The sequence below is a fragment of the Clarias gariepinus genome, chromosome 20, assembly GCF_024256425.1.
Source record: "Clarias gariepinus isolate MV-2021 ecotype Netherlands chromosome 20, CGAR_prim_01v2, whole genome shotgun sequence".
Taxonomy (NCBI): domain Eukaryota; kingdom Metazoa; phylum Chordata; class Actinopteri; order Siluriformes; family Clariidae; genus Clarias; species Clarias gariepinus.
In genome coordinates, this window is record NC_071119.1 from 4,336,484 (window position 1) to 4,359,668 (window position 23,185).

General features: G+C 39.1%; 1 protein-coding gene and 1 long non-coding RNA gene across 3 annotated transcripts; one reads left to right on the top strand and one right to left on the bottom strand.

The window, feature by feature from the left end:
• Positions 1 to 743: 743 nt before the first annotated feature.
• LOC128508172 (C-type lectin domain family 4 member M-like) lies at positions 744 to 22,390 on the bottom strand. The gene is made up of 5 exons (XM_053479388.1): positions 22,316 to 22,390; positions 21,985 to 22,188; positions 2,326 to 2,471; positions 2,111 to 2,217; positions 744 to 1,377 (listed from the first exon to the last, which is right to left on the bottom strand). The coding sequence occupies exons 1-5, from the start codon at positions 22,359 to 22,361 to the stop codon at positions 1,209 to 1,211; spliced, it is 672 nt and encodes a 223-aa protein (XP_053335363.1). The 5' UTR covers positions 22,362 to 22,390; the 3' UTR covers positions 744 to 1,208.
• LOC128508174 (uncharacterized) lies at positions 11,412 to 18,660 on the top strand. 2 transcript variants are annotated; one of them, XR_008355883.1, is made up of 3 exons: positions 11,412 to 11,978; positions 18,045 to 18,097; positions 18,322 to 18,660. It is a non-coding gene; the product is annotated as an uncharacterized LOC128508174 (long non-coding RNA). The 2 variants fall into 2 exon arrangements; XR_008355884.1 differs by lacking the exon at positions 11,412 to 11,978 and adding an exon at positions 12,679 to 12,781.
• Positions 22,391 to 23,185: the final 795 nt, after the last annotated feature.

Consider the following 23,185-nt stretch of genomic DNA (forward strand, 5'->3'; position numbering starts at 1 on the left):
GTCCCTGCTGAAGAAAAGCATCCCCACAACATGATGCTGCCACCACCATGCCACCACAGTGATATTTTTCCACCACTTAACTTCCTTGAGACTTATGGTGATATATCTTTCCTAAATGCAAAAAAACACCAATACATAAACTTACTTCATTTGGCTTTAGACTGATGATGTCTCCCAGACATTCGTGCAACTTAGCCAGCATTCAGTCAAGTTTGTAATGCGAAAATGCTTTGTATGCTAATGCAAAACTTTAATTATTAAGGCAAAAATTATGGAAATTTGGGAGGCCATTCATTGGCCAAGGTTCAACTCTATTTTAAAATTGTGATTAATAGTGAAGTTTTATAGGTTGTGTTGACTAACAGATTTCAACAGAATACAATACGGTAAAATGTGAAGTGTCATTGTGAAGCACACATCATTATGAAATAAAGGTGTTTTAAATTTATTAAATCTACGATTATGAACTAAGTTTTATTAGAAAATAGAAAAGGGGGGGAAATGACATTTTACGCAAACATTTGTAAAATAAAAGTTTTATTATAGAAAATGGGCGTTCTAATATAGATAAAATAGATTAAATATAGATAGAAAAAGTCACTGTAAAACAAATGTCATGAAAAAAACTCATAATGAAATAAATGTGCAATCCTGAAGTAAATGTCATAAAACAAATGTTATTATAAAAATACATATGTAATTAGGAAATAAGTGTGTCATTATGAAATATATGTCATTATGACATTATCAAAATGATCATTCTGTCATGGATTTTTTTTTCCCAGAGATGATGTCATCCACTTTTATTAATTTATTTATTTTCCTATATTGAGTAATATTAAAAGTACATAATGAGCATAATAAAGAGGAATCTACTGTATAATAATCTAGCAGTAACCCCTTATTCACATTCGGTGTGAACCCCCACCCCCATTTCTTTTAACCACACCCTGTCCGAATGTGGAGGTGTGGAGGCTTCCCTGCTTATCATTTCTATTATGGCTACTCTCTCATTAACTTCTCATCAGCCAATTAGAGATATAATGCATTTATTTAGAAGTACAGAAGTACAAAGTCTACATAAATACAGTCTAACGGCCGCATCGGACATAAATTAAGGAAATATAAATTAAAAAATTCTGCTAAAATTTACATATTTACATTATGTTTGTGCGCTAACTTCCAAAATTCGTTTTTTTCACAGAGACTCAAAGGGCAATTATTTTCTCACAGATCCAAGAATTACGGCCAGAGCATGAATTATCATTCCACGTGCTTATGAGATCGTTTACAGGTCGTCCATCAACCGGTTTATAACCAGTCTCAGCGCAGTCCTCATCTCCATTAGAGTTGCTCGGCTCCTTAGTCCACCAGTAGCTAAAAGCACACACACACACATATAGGAAATCATTAGTGTTGGGGGATGTTACTTTTTAAAGTAAGTAATTACATTACAAAATTATTGTCCTTAAATACTGTGGTAATCAGTTACATTACAGCGTTACTTTCTGATAAAAGTAACTAGTTCGAGTACTTTTCCACTGCGGGAAAATGAAAACTCCTTTGTGATTCCTCATGCATGTTGTTTTATTCAAGACCTTTATAATTATTCTACCACCATCACTCAGTGAAGTTTGGCCCATAATATGTTAACTACTACAGTAATACCTCTATCTCACCTATGCGGTTTCGCGCGGTAACCCTAAGTACGGTTCATCATCATTCACCGCGAGTTTTGGCGCTGTGATTAGGTTTCCATCTTTCCGCACGTCGGTCCTCGCATCGTCAAACCGCATTGGTGAGATAGGGGTATAACAACAGGAATAACAGAGGGGGGTGGGTTATCGGGGGCGGGGCTTGTAGGACGACTTACACACACACACACACGCACACACACACACAGATTGGGAATGACTGCTGTCTGGTTTACGGATTACATTTTTTAAAATATAACTAAATAACCGAGTACCTTAATGGCGGACCTAACGCGTTAGATTACTCGTTACATTGAAAAAGTAATCCAAGTACTCCCAACAATGAAAATCAGCACATCTACAGCTTCATATTAAAAGCTAATCATAAGCAAATCAGTAGTTCAGTGAGTTCTTACGCAGAGGTCAGTGGTGTACCGTCCACCCATTTCCACTCGCTCTCCTTTTCTCTGTCAGTCAAACCGATCCAAGCGCTATTTCCTCTTCTTAACAGCTCGATAAAATCCTGTTGAAGTAGAACAAGTCATTATGCTTACGTTAATGTTAATCCACCTGAATAAATCAGAAACATCTTACAAAGACCTAGCACAGGTATTATGCTTTTAAATCTCACCTGTTCCTCTCTGCTGTTTATGATCACCAGGTCGGCTTCTCTCTGTCTGCAGTCCTGTCTGCTCTCATCCCAGCTCCTCTGCTCAGTAGACATGTAGTAAAGACTGGACTGGAAGATGATCCACCCCGGCTTCCTGATATCGCCAGCTGTTCTTAGAATAAATTAGGGTTTGTTCTTTTAGCAAAATCTACCAAAAAACAGTGTGAAAGTACTGTCGCTAATCTAACGTTAAATTAACATGGCTTTATCTTAGTAGCCAGTCAGATGTGCGAATAAGCTAGCTAATGTTTGGCAAAGTATTAAAGTCTACCAATAAAATAAACTACTAGCAGATAGGCCTAGTGTTAGGCTGACGACTGTGTAGGTCAGGTTTGATATCAAATTAGCAAACACTAGGCTAGGTAATACATTTTGTTATTAAAATAATTTGCCATTTTGACCAGCAGTTACCAAAGATCAGGCTTTTAGGCCAAAGTATTATAATTTATTATTAAAATTAGCCATTTTAATTATTACAATCATTAACTTCGCTCACAAGTTAGCACAGAAATCAGTTAATAAAAAAAGTATTAACTTTTGTATTTAAAATCATTAAACAGGGCATCTAGCAAGTTATCAAACCTTAGGCTAAGCATCATTTTTTTTTTACATTGTTTAAAATTATTAAATAGCTAATTATTAATCATTACACTAAGTACTATATTTTGTTATTAAAATAGCCAACCTTGTTAACCTGGAAATTAGCCAACGTTATATTTTGTTAACAAATTAATTAGCCATGTCAGCTAGCAAGTTAGCAAAGACTTCTCTAAGAATTAAGTATACTTTGTATTTATAATTAAATATTAGCCAGGTTTACACACAAGTTAGCACATAAATTAACTAGTATTACATGTTTAGAGCTGAAGCACTGTGTGTGAGGGCCCTCTTGGTTTTTTTTGAGAATTATTACTTTTTTTCCCAACATTTTGGACTTTTTGGTGGTCTTGACATGCTCAAAAACTCATGAACATTGGCAGACAGTTTAAAATCTGCTGCCATTAGGATGCCTGAGTGTCTGGGCCTCGGGCGTGGCTCGGGAAACCTCACACGAGATTTTGCTGCATGGTTCATATACACTCACACGTATGCATATGAAACCCGTGCCACATTTAGAGCTCATTGAGTTAAACAACTTTCATGTACTAAGCTCAACTCAACAGGAAGTCAGTTATTTTTGGTCGTTTGCAAAACGAACCTAATGGAATTTGACACTCCTTTTAAGGATTTTATACAATCGCCACCAAACCAGGCCGATGTGATCTCAAGACATTGAGGATGCAAAATTGATGCCTCAAACTCATGCTGAACAGTGGTTAATACTGTAACATTCTGTGTGGTATTACACTCACCTAAAGGATTATTAGGAACACCATACTAATACAGTGTTTGACCCCCCGTCGCCTTCAGAACTGCCTTAATTCTACGTGGCATTGATTTAACAAGGTGCTGAAAGTATTCTTTAGAAATGTTGTCCCATATTGATAGGATAGCATCTTGCAGTTGATGGAGATTTGTGGGATGCACATCCAGGGCACGAAGCTCCCGTTCCACCACATTCCAGATCTCAACCCAATAGATGCTCTATTGGGTTGAGATCTGGGGGCCATTTTAGTACAGTGAACTCATCGTCATGTTCAAGAAACCAATTTGTAATGATTCGAGCTTTGTGACATGGTGCATTATCCTGCTGGAAGTAGCCATCAGAGGATGGGTACATGGTGGTCATAAAGGGATGAACATGGTCAGAAACAATGCTCAGGTAGCCTGTGGCATTTAAACGATGCCCAATTATCACTAAGGGGCCTAAAGTGTGCCAAGAAAACATCCCCCACACCATTACATCACCACCACCAGCCTGAACAGTGGTAACAAGGCATGATGGATCCATGTTCTCATTCTGTTTACGCCAAATTCTGACTCTACCTTTTGAATGTTTAAACAGAAATCGTGACTCATCAGACCAGGCAACATTTTTTCAGTCTTCAACTGTCCAATTTTGGTGAGCTTGTGCAAATTGTAGCCTCTTTTTCCTATTTGTAGTGGAGATGAGTGGTACCCGGTGGGGTCTTCTGCTGTTGTAGCCCATCCGCCTCAAGGTTGTGCATGTTGTGGCTTCACAAATGCTTTGCAGCCTACCTCGGTTGTAACGAGTGGTTATTTCAGTCAAAGTTGCTCTTCTATCAGCTTAAATCAGTCGGCCCATTCTCCTCTGACCTCTAGCATCAACAAGGCATTTTCGCCCACAGGACTGCCGCATCCTGGATGTTTTTCCCTTTTCACACCATTCTTTGTAAACAATAGAAATGGTTGTGCGTGAAAATTCCAGTAACTGAGCAGATTGTGAGATACTCAGACCGGCCCGTCTGGCACCAACAACCATGCCATGCTCAAAATTGCTTTAATCACCTTTCTTTTCCATTCTGACATTTAGTTTGGAGTTCAGGAGATTGTCTTGACCAGGATCACACCCATAAATGCATTGAAGCAACTGCCATGTGATTGGTTAAATTGATAATTGCATTAATGAGAAATTGAACAGGTGTTCCTAATAATCGTTTAGGCGAGTGAGTGACATTACTGTGCATTGAGTTACATCACTTTGAGTTACATCATAGGGCCAGGGGTAGCTCAGTGAGTTAAGGCATTGGATTACAGTTCGGAAGATCCCAGGTTCAAACCCCACAACCACCAAGTTGCCACTGTTGGGCCCTTAAGCAAGGCCCTTAACCCTCAACTGCTCAGGTGTATAATGAGATAAAAATGTAAGTCGCTCTGGATAAGAGCGTCTGCTAAATGTAAATGTATCATATTGTGATGCTTTTTTTCCAACTTCTGTGGCTTTTTGGAGGTGTTAACATAGAATTCCCCCTATTCTACACATGTACACAACAATGTTAACACTCGCACACTTACATCTCTCTCCCACACTCACACACATACACACTCTAACACACACATCACACACATACTAACACACACATCAAAAATGTTAACACTCACACACCACATGCACAAACATGCGCAAGCACATTTACTCCACATGTCTCTCTCTCTCTCTCTCTCTCACACACACACACACACACACACACACTAATACTCACATGTCACACACACACACACACACACACACACACACACACACACACACTGGCCAGTTATTAAATATAAGCAAACATTAACCTGACGTTTATTTAAGTCGAATGAGTGCTGAGGTTCACCAGAAAGGGTTTTCCCCCCACATCCTCATACAGTAGATTAACAATGAGTCGGCTAATTCTGTACATTTCTCTTCTCACCAACATGTAACTATTTTCTGTTCATAAAAAAAAAAGGTCACTGACCGAGGTTGGAAAATCTTCTCTGGATTTCATCTTTCTCCTTCTGTAGCTGATCTCTCGCTTTACCCAGGTTGATGTTGTTGTTGTTTAACTCATTTTTCTCCTTGATAAGGTCTCTGGACGTGCTCTGGAGCTTCTCTATGACTACAGACAGCGTGTGATTGTCGCAGCTCGTCACTAAGAGCTCGGTATCCACCTGAGGCGGAACTGGGGATCCAAATCAGAGTAACGTTGTTCAAAATATAAGACAAGAAAAGCCTGTTTCATCCTGTAATCTCCAGTATTTGTAATATTCTAAGTAACACCAGTGATGTGATGACTTACAGTACAGCCTCAGGACGATGTTAAGAGCTCCCTGAGCCATACACATTAGACCGATACACACTCCAGCCACTATGAGTGCTCCTATAATACAAATCCACAAAAAAAACAAAGAATTTACAATATATTTTTTAATTACATTAAAAATATTTAAACAATCTTTCAGTACACATTTAAAGTATACTATAATCAAAATCATGTCCTTACGTCTGTTCTGAGCGTTTGTGCCAGGCGAGGGAGACTGTGTTTTCTTCATCACCTCTACATTCAAGTAATTAGGATGTTCCAGAACGTTCATATTCCGAGTTACAGGCATCGTCTGCTTCAATGCGAATGTATGTATCGCTAAAAATCTATGCTCTTTATACCCTGTGTGTCTTGTCCTGTCTCTGTGGTTAGTGTCGCAACTTTGCACGGGAGCTGCAAAGCAGGAACTGAGAGCAATGATGCAACCCGAGGAGGAAGCTGACTTTCTTCTGCAATAAGCGCATTAGTGAAGACATTGATACATTTCGGCTTTGATTTTTTTAATCTAAGATTTGTGTGTAAGAATTGGTCTAAGATTTTTTGTTTCATCATCAGTTCAGGACACAATGAGTTTTAAAGACATTTAATGGAAAGTATTTAACAAAATACTGTTTTCTCCATATGGACGTAATTGGAGTAGGAAAAGTCATAAGATTAATCTATCCTCTCAGATTCACAGAGGACAAACTACCTCACACTTCACCAGGAGTGAAGAAGTATCACTAAAGAAAAACAAGAAGAGCCCTTTATTAGTGATAGGACGTACTGTGAACCCTTTTGTGAATGGATTGGCTGGAATGCTTCAGAGCTTCATCTCGCCATCACTAGCCTCTAGACAAGACATACGCTGAATATAAAGAATGTGTTCAGCGCCATTTTAGCAGACAAAGGGAAGTAGCAAATTTACAAATACACAGACATAAACCCCCAAAATCCTGGAATTAAACTTAACACATTCAACTAAAATAAGAGCCATGGATAACCTTAGTTGATGTAAATAGGATTGTGCTACGTAGATAACAATTACATGAATCAGGACACCACATTTTTCAATATTCCCTCCCAATAAGCATAGTTGGTACATTCCAACTCTATTTAAACTATTTAATAAAAGTAATTTTGACAAATCCTGTCTCTCAAAAGTCTTCCATCTCTGTTGTGTGCAAAAATCTGTCGAGGTTCCTCTGGGCCATTTTCCTCAATACAATACCCCTTTTTCACTGCTCTGGTTCCTGTGCCGGTTCCCAATTTTGGAACCAGTGCCGCGAATTTTTGCCGGTGACCCTAAATAAGCACCGAACCGGCTAAACTCTGCTGGTCTAGTCGCGAGGACCCGTGACGTCACAAGCGGTGACGGAGTTATAGGGAGCGTTAAAAAAAAATAGTGGTGACCCAAGGTCCGTTAATGTAGAGCACGGACGAAACGAAAGCGCTTTTGGACATCCGCCGAGATTCAGCAGAAATTGGAAAGTGCTTTAAGAAAAAAAAAGTGTATGAGGAAATAAAAGAAGAACTAATAATCGCAGGCTTCACACGAACAACCGACCAAATAGTGAATAAGCTAGTTGTCTATGTCGATCTCTTTCAGCGGTTATAACACGACGAATAAGCTGCTTTTGGATACTGAAATACATTTTCATAGTTTGGAGAATAACCAGTAAACTGACTTCGGAAACTCCCATGTCCGTTTCTGTTTAGTGGCCGTGGCCTGTGATGTATTATCATGCAGCTCCTGCTGAGCTCCTGTCTAGTGTAAATGTATGCCGGTTCTCGGTGGTTCCCAGTCCAGCACCGGCCGAGCACCAGAACCAGCACCTGGCACCAGCACCAGTGTAGTGGAAATGAGGTAGGATGGCACTCTCTCCTCTTATAGTGGCAATGTTGTGAAGCACAACACAAGCCACTACAGTATGATGTTGCATGCCCTCTCTGGACTGACCCGGAGCCCACGCAGACACTGAAACCTAGACTTGAGAATCCCTATGGTCATCTCCACCTTGGCCCGTGTTCGGCTGTGAGCCAGGTTAAAGTGTGTCTGTGGTCCAGGATCAGGTTCAGGGTATGGTGTTATTAAATAGGGCAGACAAGGGTATCCTCTGTCCCCCAGCAAGTAACCATTGTACTGTAATGATTCAAGTGTACAATACAAATATAGTAAAAGAAAAAAAAGAAACATTGTATAAAGCAAAACATACCCTGCTGAAATGTCTGGCATAGTGATGACTCGTGAAAAATTCTGGCATCATGCACAGATCCTGGCCATTTTGCCTTATCATTAGTAATAATGTGGGTTGCCTCACATTTTCCCTATACTGTAGTTAGTGGAAAAAAGTAATGAGTTTAATGATTTTAACATGGCAAAAAATTAAGGACACAAAATCAAATGTTTTTTTATTGAACCAATACAAAAAAAATACAGAACATATTAAACACATTTACAAATAACAGCAACAACAATAATAATAACAACAACACACACACGAGAGAGAGAGAGAGAGAGAGAGAGAGAAAACATTAATCAAAACAAATAATTATACATAAAGGACAAGGAACTATAGATTTAAAAGTCCAAAAAAACTGATAAAATACACGAGAGGATGAGAATTATGTACAAACCGCGAAAAAGATATATCTAATGACACTTCAGTTTAAAATTATATCATAATTATCTAGAAGTCTATTATTCTTCTTATTAAACTGAATTAATTTAAGAAAATTTAAAATTGAGGTCATTTCTAGAAGGAAAAGAGGAAAATACAATTGTTCCTTTTTAATTCTCTGTTTATGAATAAAGTATTTTGCATGTAAAATTAAATAATTAACAACAAATTCAAGCTGAAAAATAAAATGTTCTTAACCCAGATTTTATCAAGAAACGACATAATATTTACAGTGGTGTGAAAAACTATTTGCCCCCTTCCTGATTTCTTATTCTTTTGCATGTTTGTCACACAAAACGTTTCTGATCATCAAACACATTTAACTATTAGTCAAAGATAACACAAATAAACACAAAATGCAGTTTTTAAATGATGGTTTTTATTATTTAGGGAGAAAAAAAATCCAAACCTACATGGCCCTGTGTGAAAAAGTAATTGCCCCCTGTACCTAATAACTGGTTGGGCCACCCTTAGCAGCAATAACTGCAATCAAGCGTTTGCGATAACTTGCAACGAGTCTTTTACAGCGCTCTGGAGGAATTTTGGCCCACTCATCTTTGCAGAATTGTTGTAATTCAGCTTTATTTAAGGGTTTTCTAGCATGAACCGCCTTTTTAAGGTCATGCCACAACATCTCAGGGGACAGGGGTAGCTCAGTGGTTAAGGCATTGGACTACGGTTCGGAAGATCCCAGGTTCAAACCCCACAACCACCAAGTTGCCACTGGTGGGCCCTTGAGCAAGGCCCTTAACCCTCATCTGCTCAGATGTGTAATGAGATAAAAAATGTAAGTCGCTCTGGATAAGAGCGTCTGCTAAATGCCTAAATGTAAATGTAAATGTAAATCTCAATAGGATTCAGGTCAGGACTTTGACTAGGCCACTCCAAAGTCTTCATTTTGTTTCTCTTCAGCCATTCAGAGGTGGATTTGCTGGTGTGTTTTGGGTCATTGTCCTGCTGCAGCACCCAAGATCGCTTCAGCTTGAGTTGACGAACAGATGGCCGGACATTCTCTTTCAGGATTTTTTGGTAGACAGTAGAATTCATGGTTCCATCTATCACAGCAAGCCTTCCAGGTCCTGAAGCAGCATAACAACCCCAGACCATCACACCACCACCACCATATTTTACTGTTGGTATGATGTTCTTTTTCTGAAATGCTGTGTTACTTTTACGCCAGATGTAACGGGACACGAACCTTCCAAAAAGTTCAACTTTTGTCTCGTCGGTCCACAAGGTATTTTCCCAAAAGTCTTGGCAATCATTGAGATGTTTTTAAGCAAAATTGAGATGAGCCTTAATGTTCTTTTTGCTTAAAAAGTGGTTTGCGCCTTGGTAATCTGCCATGAAGGCCGTTTTTGCCCAGTCTCTTTCTTATGGTGGAGTCGTGAACACTGACCTTAATTGAGGCAAGTGAGGCCTGCAGTTCTTTAGATGTTGTCCTGGGGTCTTTTGTGGCCTCTCAGATGAGTTGTCTCTGCGCTCTTGGGGTAATTTTGGTCGGCCGGCCACTCCTGGGAAGGTTCAACACTGTTTTATGTTTTTGCCATTAGTGGATAATGGCTCTCACTGTGGTTCGCTGGAGTCCCAAAGCTTTAGAAATGGCTTTATAACCTTTACCAGACTGATAGATCTCAATTACTTTTGTTCTCATTTGTTCCTGAATTTCTTTGGATCTTGGCATGATGTCTAGCTTTTGAGGTGCTTTTGGTCTACTTCTCTGTGTCAGGTAGCTCCTATTCAAGTAATTTCTTGATTAAAACAGGTGTGGCAGTAATCAGGCCTGGGGGTGACTACAGAAATTGAACTCAGGTGTGATAAACCACAGTTAAGTTATTTTTTTTAACAAGGGGGGCAATCACTTTTTCACACAGGGCCATTTAGATTTGGAGTTTTTTTTCTCCCTTAATAACGTAAACCTTCATTTAAAAACTGCATTTTGTGTTCAATTATGTTATCTTTGACTAATAGTCAACGGTTTTTGACGAGCAGAAACATTTAAGTGTGACAAACATGCAAAAGAATAAGAAATCAGGAAGAGGGCAAATAGTTTTTCACACCACTGTATCTGAGCTGGATGGTCTAAATGAACATAGTAGAAAATAGTAGAAAACACGAGGTAAATTTTACTATATTAATTTACTGAGGCTTATGGAAAAAGATCACTGTCAAAAATATTTTATGTAAAAAAAGATTTGTGTGTAATTTTGTTTTGTGTACTCAGACAAAAGACAGAATTACACACAAATCTTTTTTTTACGCACGAATATTTTTGACAGTGATCTTATTTCATAACGTGGAATGTGTTATAACGAGATAAATGTTACACAAATATAAATGAGTTCTGAATCTGTAAGTAAATCCTGCGTTAATGTGCATGCGCTTCCTATTGGTTACGCTGGGGGCGCTGTTTCCCACCGTGTTTGAACGGTCTGCAGCAGAGCTGTGGAGAACTGCTGTGGGTAAGTTGCAATCTGTTGTAGCTCCACAATAAAAGTTAAAAATATAATTTCACAAGAAATGTCAGGCACTGTTTGAAAGGTATTTAACAGCATAGGTACTGATTCGTCTGTCAAGTGTGTTTTCGTTCGATATATGTGGTATTTTTATACTTTTATTTCCGTTTTGATGTACCTGGTTTTGCTGTGTGCTAATGTGCTAATTAAAGCCAACGTGTTCTGAATAGGTGGAGCTGTAACATTTTTTTGTCTCCTACTGCTCTGTGTGCAGGTAATTATTTCTTTATTATACAATGTGCATAAAGTTTCTTTGCAGTATTCTGTGCATTTTCTGTGGTTAAGTAAATGTTGGGTGCTATTAGTTTTTTTTTGTGTGAAAACACTCAAGAAATGTCATGTTAATTCTCATGCATACAGAGTTCTATAAAATAGATGATGTAAGCGGTGTAGTTTATGTAGCATGCTTTACTTTATATTCAGACTTTCTATTATTTTATTCCTGCATGATTTAAAATGTCCTATATGATCACAAAGCAATATTGAGAAAAGAGACTATGTTGAATTGGTTAAACAAGACTGTTCATGGTTGTCATGAAGAAATTCACATTTCAGATTATTGTTTTATTTTTATTCATTTTGTTTATATCATCATACTGTATACGGTTATGTTAAGAGCAGAGCTATGAAGAACTGCTGTGGGTGGAGTTGTAACATTTTTGAGCTTGCCGTTTTGTCTCCTGCTCTGTGTGCAGGAACCAAATAAAGTGCAACATCATCCAAGTCCTGAGTGTGTGTGCTGATGAAGGGTGGGACAATCCGAGTTAGAGAGAACACACACACACACATATATATATATATATATATATATATATATATATATATATATTTATTTATTTATTTATTTACCACTGCTGGTGAAGTCTTGGGTTTTTGTCAGAGAAAGTTTTAAGATGCATAATAATTCTATTCCTATTTAATAACTTTCCTAAAAGTTATGTTCCACATGTAATTATCGCTTAGTTCAAAGTTCTCAAATGTCTTGAAACTACTGCGGTGAAGCATTCAATGCAATTCACTTGCTGCAGTGATGCAAGATATGGGCTCAAAAAATGAGTTCCATGCTCTTCTCGTGTCTCTATAAACGTGCTACAATCATTAAAACTGGAACTCAGTACCTTAATCTACAGAGGACTGGTTGAGAGGAGTCACTGGCAGGAGTCAACGAATGGCAGGGCAGAGATGAAATAGCACACAGCGTTGATGAGACGAATATTTACGTCCAAGCTTATCTAAAGGACCCTGATTATTTTATGATTTTTTTATGAATCAAAATATTAATCATTAGTCTTTTAAATAAGGAAATATAATTATTCTATGAAGCCTAAGTGTTTAGCCACGTTTTGTTTGTTTTTTTTTCCAAAAAAAAAAACAGCTTCAGCATGGGCTCATTTTGATTAGTTCTCTCTCTCTCTCTTAACTCTTCAACCAATCGCAGCCACCCAAATCACGAGCAGCCTGCATACTGTACTTGTCAAAATAAAAGCCTCTAACTGGATCCCCTGTTACATTCCACTCTGCTAAATCCTGCCATAACATCCGAGTTCTCCAGGTGACTCCATCTCTGCGAATAAATAAAAGATAAAGAGAACAAAAAGTAACACATTAACAAATAATCATTTGCCGATTAACATTTCTGCATCCAACTTAAACAGAATACAGAATGTAACATTTTTATTCAACACATTTCAAAATAATAGGAACTGTATTTCTTTACATGACAAAGACACTCTAAAATATTTTAGGAAGCATACCCCGGGTATGTCGTCTGGGATACCTTGGCTTATGCTCCTGACCCCTATCGAATATAACCATGTCAATACAGTCCTGCTCCGTTTCTGACATCTCTTCTTCTACCCTGTTCTGAAACTCATTCTCCTGCTCTTCTTCTGACTCTGTTCCCTCCACTATGTCCTGAACCTCACATTGAACCAAGTCAGATATGTCTGATTGAGTGATAACGAGAACGTACACAAGATCCTCTTGATCTGTGTTAGATAACTGTGTCTCAGCTCGGTGTCCGCGTGCATGTGTGGTATGTGATTCGAATGTGCAAAGCTTCATCTGGTCCCTATGAACTACCTTAATTGGACCACCTTTCTCTAGACAAACAGTAAACACTGCGATGTCTGCGTGATTCTGCTTAACAACTATGCATGGCGTAGCTTCTCACACACTTGAATTTGATTTCTGCCCCCATGACCGTGGCTGCCCAACAACACCCTGTCACCAGGCCTAATGAGAGCTCCCCTGAAACGGCGATCATAAAAGTTTCTTCAGCCTCATAGACGCATCTTGGGCTACTGCATTAGTGACCTCTACAGCTGCCTTCAGATGTTTCTGGTGATCCGTCACCCATTCATCCAGAGTCTCAGCTTGGTCGACAAGTAGATCCACTGGTAGCCTTGCATCTTGCCCAAAAGTTAAATAGAACTGGGAATATCCTGTAGATGAGTGAACAACAACTCTTTCCAATTTCTCTTTTTTCAGGGGGTGGAGTTCTTAACATGTCGTGCATAGTCCTGTTAAATTGTTCACACTGCGCATTGCCTTGCGGGTGATACGGAGTGGTCCGACTTTCCCTTATGCCGTAAACTTTACACAGCTCTTTAATGATATTGGCTTCAAAACAGCGTCTTTGATCAGAATGCAGTCGAGCAGGACATCCAAAATAGACAATCCAGTGTTTAAAAAGGACTTTCTAGTAGTCTAGTAAACATATCTGTAAGCACTAACACGTTTTTCATATTCCCCTGAGGACCTTTCTAAAACTGTATAGTCCATAGCTAGGACTTCAAGTAGGGCTGTGATATTAATACATGTCATAGAAGACTGATTGCGAGGGAAAATATCATTGGCCAGGGCATATCGCCTACACTGCTGAATCCAGTTTTGCACATTTTTTTTCCATTGCTGGCCAGTAATACTCTCGCCTGAGGAGCTCCACTGTGCTTCTCTCCCCAAAATGGCCTACATGGTCATACTCTCAAATACTCTGCGTCGTAAAGATTCTGGGACTACAAGCTGGTGAATCTCTTCCCTATCTCTAGGGTGATAGATGGCTCTAAATAAAACGCCCTGTCTCCGTTTTAGACGTTTGAACTTTGTTTTGCTTGTGGGACAAGGGCACGCTGTTCGCTCACAGTTGGCTTGGTTCTTCTCGCCACTGCGTCATAAATTAACTTTATATTTGGATCGTCTTTCTTTTTTTTTTCTATGTCACTCCAGCTTTGACTAGTGACAGCCTTTCTTGCTGTCCTCTGTACTTTCGCCTCCACCTTGTGTCCACTCAGTTAAGTTTGAATTACTAACGTTTTATCAGAGCACATCTCTCTCGGCTTAGCCTGAATAAAGTCCTTGCCAGTATCTTCCCTTTCTGGCTCTTTACTGCATGGAATTCTGGAGAGAACATCTGTATTTGCATTTAGACAACCTGGCTTACAATAGATTCCAAAGTTATATTCCGCTAACTGCGTGGCCCACCGCTGCTCAACAGCTCCCAGATTTGCTATCTCCAGGTAGCGCAGCGGGTTATGATTGGTGATTACCGTGAACTTGGAGAACATAAGGTACTCTTTAAACTTTTCTGTGACAGCCCATTTAAATGCCAGCAGCTCTAACTTGAAAGCGCTATAGTTTTTATCTTTCTTCTCTGAACCCCTCAACCCACGACTGGCATAAGCTATCACACGCTCAACTCCTCCCTGCTTTTGACTAAGCACAGCCCCTAACCCATAGCTACTACCATCTGTTGTTAAGATGAAAGGGAGAGTGAAGTCAGGGTATGCCAACACAGGTGGAAACATCAGACAGCTTTTGAGTTTCTCAAATGCCAATTTGTATTCTTCTGTCCAGGAAAAAAGTTTAACAATTTTTCCTTTTTTCTGGCCTCCCTTCCCTCTTCATTAGGGCATGTAGCGGCCTGGCTAAGTGGGCAAACCGCGGCACAAAACGGCGGTAGTAACTCATGAACCCTAACACCTGCCTCACCTCTCTAATGCTAATGGGGATGGTCCACGTCTTTAAGGTGTGCACCTTGTCTTCATTTACTTTAACACCTTTGGCCGAGATTACATGAACCAGAAACTTTACCTCAGGCTGAAAGAGAGAACACTTACTGGGCTTTAGCTTTAAGCCATGTTGCCTTAAACATAAGAACACCATACCTCTAACCTTTTGCAGTGGGAATCAAAGTCGGGTGAGAACAGAATGATGTCATCCAGGTAAACTAGAAGCATATCAAATATGAGATTACCTAAAACCACCCCCATGAAAGGTGGTGGGCGTATTGCACAAGCCATAAGGCATCCGGGGCCACTCAACCAGGCCAAATGGGGTTGTAACGGCCGTCTTTTCTCGGTCCTGCTTGCTCATTGCGACTTGAAAGTATGCAGCTGAGAACAGCTTTGCCCTCCCCAATGCATCAAGAGACCTTCCTCTATCCGAGGAAGAGGGTATGCATCCTTACATGTGACCGGGTTCAATTTTCTATAATCGCAGCAAAAATGAACATTGCCATCTTTTTTTGCACAATGACTGCTTGCGACGCCCAGGGGCTACTACTCTCTAAGAATCCCTTGGCTCGTACAGGTCCTTTACGTGTCTCTTAAACTCCTGATATACTTGTGGTGGAATCCTACGGTGTCTCTGTTTGATAGAAGTGGCATCACCAGTTCGGATGCAAAGCGTTACTGTTGTATTGTAAACAAAGTCTTGTTCTCCCCTTGAGAACACATCACTGTAACTTTCTAGCAGCAGGCTGAGCTTTACATGCTGTGCAGCCACTCGGACCTTGTTTAGTTGAGGAGTCAGTTTAGCCCTGTGTTTTTGGTTTAGTTTTTCTTTGTAGTTTAGTTAGTTTCTGGGAGGAGATAGGGCAGGGTTTTTGTTTATTATTTTGGCCTTGGCCCAACCCTGAAGCCGAGAGCTTCCGGTGCGTGTGTGTGTGTAAAATAAAAGAGAAAAAGACAAAAGTTTGGTCGTTTAAGATTTTATTATTTATTACGCCCTGGGACCCTAGACCTGGGGACGTAACAGACCCAAATCGGCAAGTGTATCTAGACCATTAGCTGCTGTCAGTTCGACCTAATAAGCTGACATCCACTGCGCTTCTCCAAAATGCTCCCTAAAATGTGACTCACTGATGTTGGTCACCTCAACCCACTACGGACTACTAGAGAATCAGAGGACTTCTGTTCTCCCTCTTGGGGACTATTACTTGGGCTCTTTGCTACACCTAAGGAGCGCTTTTGCTGACCTGATTGTTCTTGACGTGTTCCCCCTGTGCACGGCCGGCTGGTATGTCTGGCTTTACTGCAGGCATAGCAAATGTATCTGCCTTCACTGTCTTTTAAAGGCTCTCTCTTAGAGGCACGTACACGATCTCGAGCTAGAAATTCCTGATAGAGCTCTTCCTGTCGAGAAGCTATCTTTTTGATCTCTTTAATCTTGATGTATGTATGCAAGTATGAGTGTGGTGTGTGCGTGTATGATTGTGAGAGAAGTGTGATGCTTATTAACTGTTGCTACTTTTACACTCCCTATCTAGGCAGCCTGCTTCAATTTCCCAGACAGGACACTAACCGAGAACAGGAATAGCAACAAATCCCAATTAAAACTTAATACAAAATATTCATTAATACAAATACATATGATGCATGCCAGGATCAATTAACAGTGCCCACTCAGATGACAGATGAGTCACTCACTCATCCACTCGCACTGATCCTGTTTCAAAAAGTAACAGATGAAATAATAAAAAAACAAAAAAACCACATCAATTACCACTCTAAGTGTTTTTGAGTGTTTTAAGAGAACATCTCCCATTAACAAACACAATATGTTGGAACGTGTGCACCTTCTCTGATGTTACACTAAGCCCAAATATTTTTTCCAGTTTTGCTAAGGACAAATTTACAAGAGGCTGTTCCACATGTAATTATCGCTTAGTTCAAAGTCCTCAAATGTCTTGAAACTACTGCGGTGAAGCATCTGATTTCATTAATGAAATAGCACACAGCGATGAAAAGACGAATATTTACGTCCAAGCTTGTCTAAAGGACCCTTCTATGAAGCCTTAACTACTTAGCCACTCCACTCCGACCACGGTGTCTGTAAACTTCTCCACACGATGCACGCAGGCCCCTTTGGCGTACTCTGCTGCATGTCGTATTCACAGTGACAACTATGCGCTATGTTGCATTTCAGTGGCAGTCTCGGCTGCTTAATTAGTCACTTTCACTTGCAGTTAGCAAATCGCGCACTAAACAAGTGTCATAAATGCGCACCACACTAAAACAGAAGCTAACAGGGTAAACTTGTTACCTCCGTGGCTTGAAAATAACCACTTAAATTAAGCAAACTCTCAGCTCACTTGCTTTTACAGCTCCTCTTTTTCCACTTACGAACTCCTTTTTCTCTCCCGTTTTCTTTTTGTGTCTGCGCTTATGCTTCTCTCTTTTTTCCGCGACACGCTCTCTTTTCTTCCCAAAAAAACACACAGCTTTAGCACGGGCTTGTTCTGATTAGTTCTCTCTATTTAGTAACTCCTCAACCAATCGCAGCCACCCAAATCACGAGCAGCCTGCATACTTGTCAAAATAAAAACCTCTAACTGGAGCCCCCGTTACATAAACATTGATGTTTGACCATATACATATACATTACGAATGAGTAATTATAGTAATATTAATTAATTAGTATTCAAAAAGTTACAACCTTCATTGATGAATTTTGATATGTAGTATAATATAGAGTGTAGTAAGGGATAATAAAAAGGATTTGAAATTTTAACTATTGATCCCTTTGTTTCTTAGCTTTAAAAACAGGAAGTCTGGTCATCTGCTCAAGAAAAAAACGGAACTCAAAGGTTATTTCTTTTCCAAAGCATCTCTATTAATCATATAATTATAAATATTTTGGCCAAGTACTGTCTGCACTTTTCCATTACGATCTGCCTGCTTTAAAGTTCCTTATTTCTTGCTCTCTGTGTGTATTTTATTGGACATTAAACTTATTTTAAATAGGACATTGGCTTACTTAGAGCCACTAAATCCCTAAAATATAATTAAAATTCAATAAAATTTTTCACAGGAGGCAGAGCTGGGTGGAAGTTGAGCTTCCGGATCGCCTGATGGATGAAGCTGTCCTCTTATGCAAAAATAGATGTCATTACGCAATGAATATGTTGTCATGATAATAATCATAATGAAATGAACGTGTTTTTATAAAATAAAAGTTTTAATATGAAAAATGGCCATTCTGATGTAGTCCTGAATATGCAATGAATGTGCTGTTAAAAATGAACATCGAAATGAGCGTGTCAAAGTAAAATTACCATTAAAAAAGTCATTGTAAAACAAATATCATAAAAAAACCTTATAATGAAATAAATGTGCAATCCTGAAGCAAATGTCATAGAAAAAATGTTATTATAAAATAAATATGTAATTATGAAATAAGTGTGTCATCATGAAATATGACATTATCAAAATTATCATTCTGTCCTGGAATCAGCACCCGGGTCATATGTCTGGACCCTCATCCCCACCTTTTTTCTTCTTCTGATGACACAAATTAAACCACACCGTTTCCGAATGTGCCGTTCATTACTTTTTTAGAGTGGAGGTGTGACCTGCTTCCCTGCTCTTGTGATCTGCTCTTGAGGCTTTAAATGAAAAAATCATCTAAAATCCTTTTTTTTTTATTTTTTTTTTACAGAGACTCAAAGGGAAATTATTTTTTCACAGATCCAAAAAGTGCGGTCAGAGCATGAATTATCATTCCACGTGCTTATTCTATCTCGTACAGGCCGTCCATCGACCGGTTTATAACCAGTCTCAACGCAGTCCTCATCTCCATTAGAATTGTTGGGCTCATTAGTCCACCAGTAGCTGAAAGCACACACACACACACACACACACACACACACAGGAAATCATCAGTATTGGGGAACGTTACTTTTTAAAGTAACTAATCACATTACAAAATTACTGTTTTTAAAAAGTAATCAGTTACATTACAGCATTACTTTCTGATAAAAGTAACTAGTTCAAATACTTTTCCATTGCAGAAAATAAAAACTCCTTTGTGATTTCTCATGCATGTATATGCATGCATACAAATTAAGTTCAAGACTTTTATAATTATTCTCCCATCATCACTTAGTGAAGTTTGGCCTATAATCGGTTTCGCGTGGTGGCCGTAAGTACGGTTTATTATGATTCACCACGAGTTTTGGCGCTGTGATTAGGTTTCCATCTTTCGCGTGTTAGTCCTCGCATAGTCGAACTGCATAGGTGAGATAGGGGTATAACAGCAGGAATAACAGAGGGGGGTGGGTTATCGGGGGCGGGGCTTGTAGGACAACTTTCAAACACACTAATGGGTTGGGAATGACTGCTGTCTGGCTCACGGATTACATAAATTGTCTGAATAACATTACATTTTTAAAAATATAACTAAATAACTGAGTACTTAAATGGTGGACCAAACGCGTTAGATTACTTGTTACAACAAAAAAGTGTACTCCCAACACTGAAAATCAGCACATCTACAGCTTCATATTAAAAGCGAATCATAAGCAAATCAGTAGTTCAGTGAGTTCTTACGCAGAGGTCAGTGGTGTACCGTCCACCCATTTCCACTCGCTCTCCTTTTCTCTGTCACTCAAACCGATCCAAGCGCTATTTTCTCTTCTTAACATCTCGATAAAATCCTGTTAAGGTAAAGCAACTCATTATGTTTACGTCAATGTTAATCCACCTGAATAAATCAGAAACATCTTACAAAGACCTAGCACAGGTATTATGCTTTTAAATCTCACCTGTTCCTCTCTGCTGTTTATGATCACCAGGTCGGCTTCTCTCTGTATGCAGTCCTGTCTGCTCTCACTCCAGCTCCTCTGCTCAGTAGACATGTAGTAAAGACTGGACTGGAAGATGATCCACCCTGGCTTCCTGATATCCCCAGCTGTTCTTAGTTTAGAGAGTTTGTTCTTTTAGCAAAATCTACTAAAAAACAGTGTGAAAGTACTGTCGCTAATCTAACGTTAAATTAACATGGCTTTATCTTAGTAGCCAGTCAGATGTGCGAATGAGCTAGCTAATGTATGGCAAAGTATTAAAGTCTACCAATAAAATAAACTACTAGAAGATAAGCCTAGTGTTAGGCTGACGACTGTGTAGGTCAGGTTTGATATCAAATTAGCAAACACTAGGCTAGGTAATAAATTTTTTTTATTAAAATAATTTGCCATTTTGACCAGCAGTTACCAAAGATTAGGCTATTAGGCCAAAGTATTATAATTTATTATTAAAATTAGCCATTTCAATTATTACAATCATTAAGTTTGCTCACACGTTAGCACAGAAATCAGTTAATCAAAAGTTATTAGCTTTTGTACTTAAAATCATCTACCAGGGCAACTAGCATGTTATCAAACCTTAGGCTAAGCATCATTTTTTTACATTGGTTAAAATTATAAAAAAGCTAATTATTAATCATTACACTAAGTACTATATTTTGTAATTACAATAGCTAACCATGTTAACTTGCAAGTTAGCAAACATTATTTTGTTAACAAATTAATTAGCCATGTCAGCTAGCAAGTTAGCAAAGACTTGTCTAAAAATATACTATAAGTATACTTTGTATTTATAATTAAATATTAGCCAGGTTCACTCACAAGTTAGCACATAAATTAACTAGTATTACTCGTTTAAAGCTGAAGCACTGTGTGTGAGAATTATTACTTTTTGCCATTACTTTTTTCCTACCTTTTTGGGCTTTTTTGGTGGTCTTGACATGCTCAAAAACTCATGAACATTGGCAGACAGTTTAAAATCTGCTGCCATTAAGATACCTGAGTGTCTGGGTGTGGCTCGGGACCCTCACACGAGATTTTGCTGCATGTTATGCACACACGCATGTATGCATATGAAACCTGGTACACATTTAGAGCTCATTGAGCTGAACAACTTTTACATTGCATCTTATCGGCTCAACTCAACATTAAGTCAGTTATTTTTGGCTGTTTGCAAACGAACCCAATGGAATTTGACAATCCTTCTAAGGAATTTTTACGATCGCCACCAAACCAGGCCAATGTGACTTAATAACTTTGTGTGGGGCAGTACAGTATATTGAGTGACATTACTGCACACTGAGTGACATCCCTTTGCATGAAATCACTTTGAGTAACATCATAGTGTGATGTTTTTTTTCAACTTCTGCTTTTTGGAGGCCTTAACATAAAATTCCCCCTATTCTACACATGTACACAGTACAAATGTTAACACTCATCTCTTTCTCACACTCACACACATACACACTCACACACACATCAAAAATGGTAACACACACCACACACACAAACATGCGCAAGCACATTTACTCCGCATAGTCACACTCAGAATGACACACCCACACGTCTTACACTTACACCAATGCACTCAACAAATATTTAGGGCCCAAGTTGACATCAACTATATATAGTACTTGAAGTGTGCAAGTTTAAAATATATTTAACATAATATTTAATTCAATCTAGCCGTGAGGTTCACTGGCCAGTTAATAAATAAAAACAAACAGTAACCTGACGTTTATTTAAGTCGAATGAGTGCTGAGCTTCACCAGAAAGGGTTTTCCCCCCACATGCTCATACAGTAGATTAGCAATGAGTCGGCTAATTCTGTACATTTCTCTTCTCACCAACATGTAACTATTTTCTGTTCATGAAAAAGAGAGGTCACTGACTGAGGTTGGAAAATCTTCTCTCAATTTCATCTTTCTCCTTCTGTAGCTGATCTCTCGCTTTACCCAGGTTGATGTAATTGTTGTTTAACTCAGCTTTCTCCTTGATAAGGTCTCTGGACCTGTTCTGGAGCTTCTCTATGACTACAGACAGCGTGTGATTGTCGCAGCTCGTCACTGAAAGCTCCGTATCCACCAGAGGCGGAACTGTGGATCCAAATCAGAGTAACGTTGATCAAAATATAAGACAAAAGCATGCCAGAAAAGACTGTTTCATCCTGTATTCTCCAGTATTTGTAATATTCTAAGTAACACCAGTGATGTGATGACTTACGGTACAGCCTCAGGACGATGTTAAGAGCTCCCTGAACCATACACATTAGACCGAAACATACTCCAGCCACTATGAATGCTCCTATAATACAAATCCACATTAAAGGATTTATAAACTTATAGCAGCAGTTGTATCTTCTCATAGAGCAAAAATAAAAATTTAAACAGTCTTTCAGTACACACTTTAAAGTATACTATAAGTCATGTCCTTACGTTTGTTCTGAGCATTTTTGCCAGGCGAGGGAGACGGCGTTTTCTTCATCACCTCTACATTCAAGTAATTAGGAGGTTCCAGAACGTTCATATAGTCTGGGTTAATGCGAAGGAAATAAATGCTAAAAATGTATACTCTCACCCTAAGAGTCTTGTCCTGTCTCAGTCTTAGTGTCACAACGTTGCACAGGAGCTGCAAAGCAGGAACTGAAAGCAATGATGCAACACGAGGAGGAACCTGACTTTCTTCTGCAATAACCGCATTAGTGAAGACATTGATACATTTCGGCTTTAATTTTTTTTTAACTGTGTCTAAGATTTTTTGTAATGATAGGAGCACTTACATTTACATTTAGGCATTTGGCAGATGCTCTTATCCAGAGTGACTTACATTTTTATCTCATTACACATCTGAGCAGTTAAGGGGTTAAGGGCCGCGCTCAAGGGCCCAACAGTGGCAACTTGGTGGTTGTGGGGTTTGAACCTGGGATCTTCCGAACCGTAATCCAATGCCTTAACCACTGAGCTACCCCTGGTTTTTCATCATCGGTTCAGGACACAGTGAGTTTCGTAGACAAGGGAAGGGAAAGAACTAGCATGAGTCTCACGAGTTGCGTACTCGGGGGGGAATTCACATTCTGTGATAAACGACAGTATG

Bases quoted from the DNA above. Each gene is read 5' to 3' on its own strand.
- LOC128508172 (XM_053479388.1), bottom strand. From the start codon at position 22,361: ATGTGTATGGTTCAGGGAGCTCTTAACATCGTCCTGAGGCTGTACC. The intron at 22,189-22,315 runs GTAAGTCATCAC...TTGGATCCACAG, and splicing joins CATCGTCCTGAGGCTGTACC to TTCCGCCTCTGGTGGATACG. The intron at 2,472-21,984 runs GTCAGTGACCTC...TTCTAAGAACAG, and splicing joins GAGAAGATTTTCCAACCTCA to CTGGCGATATCAGGAAGCCG.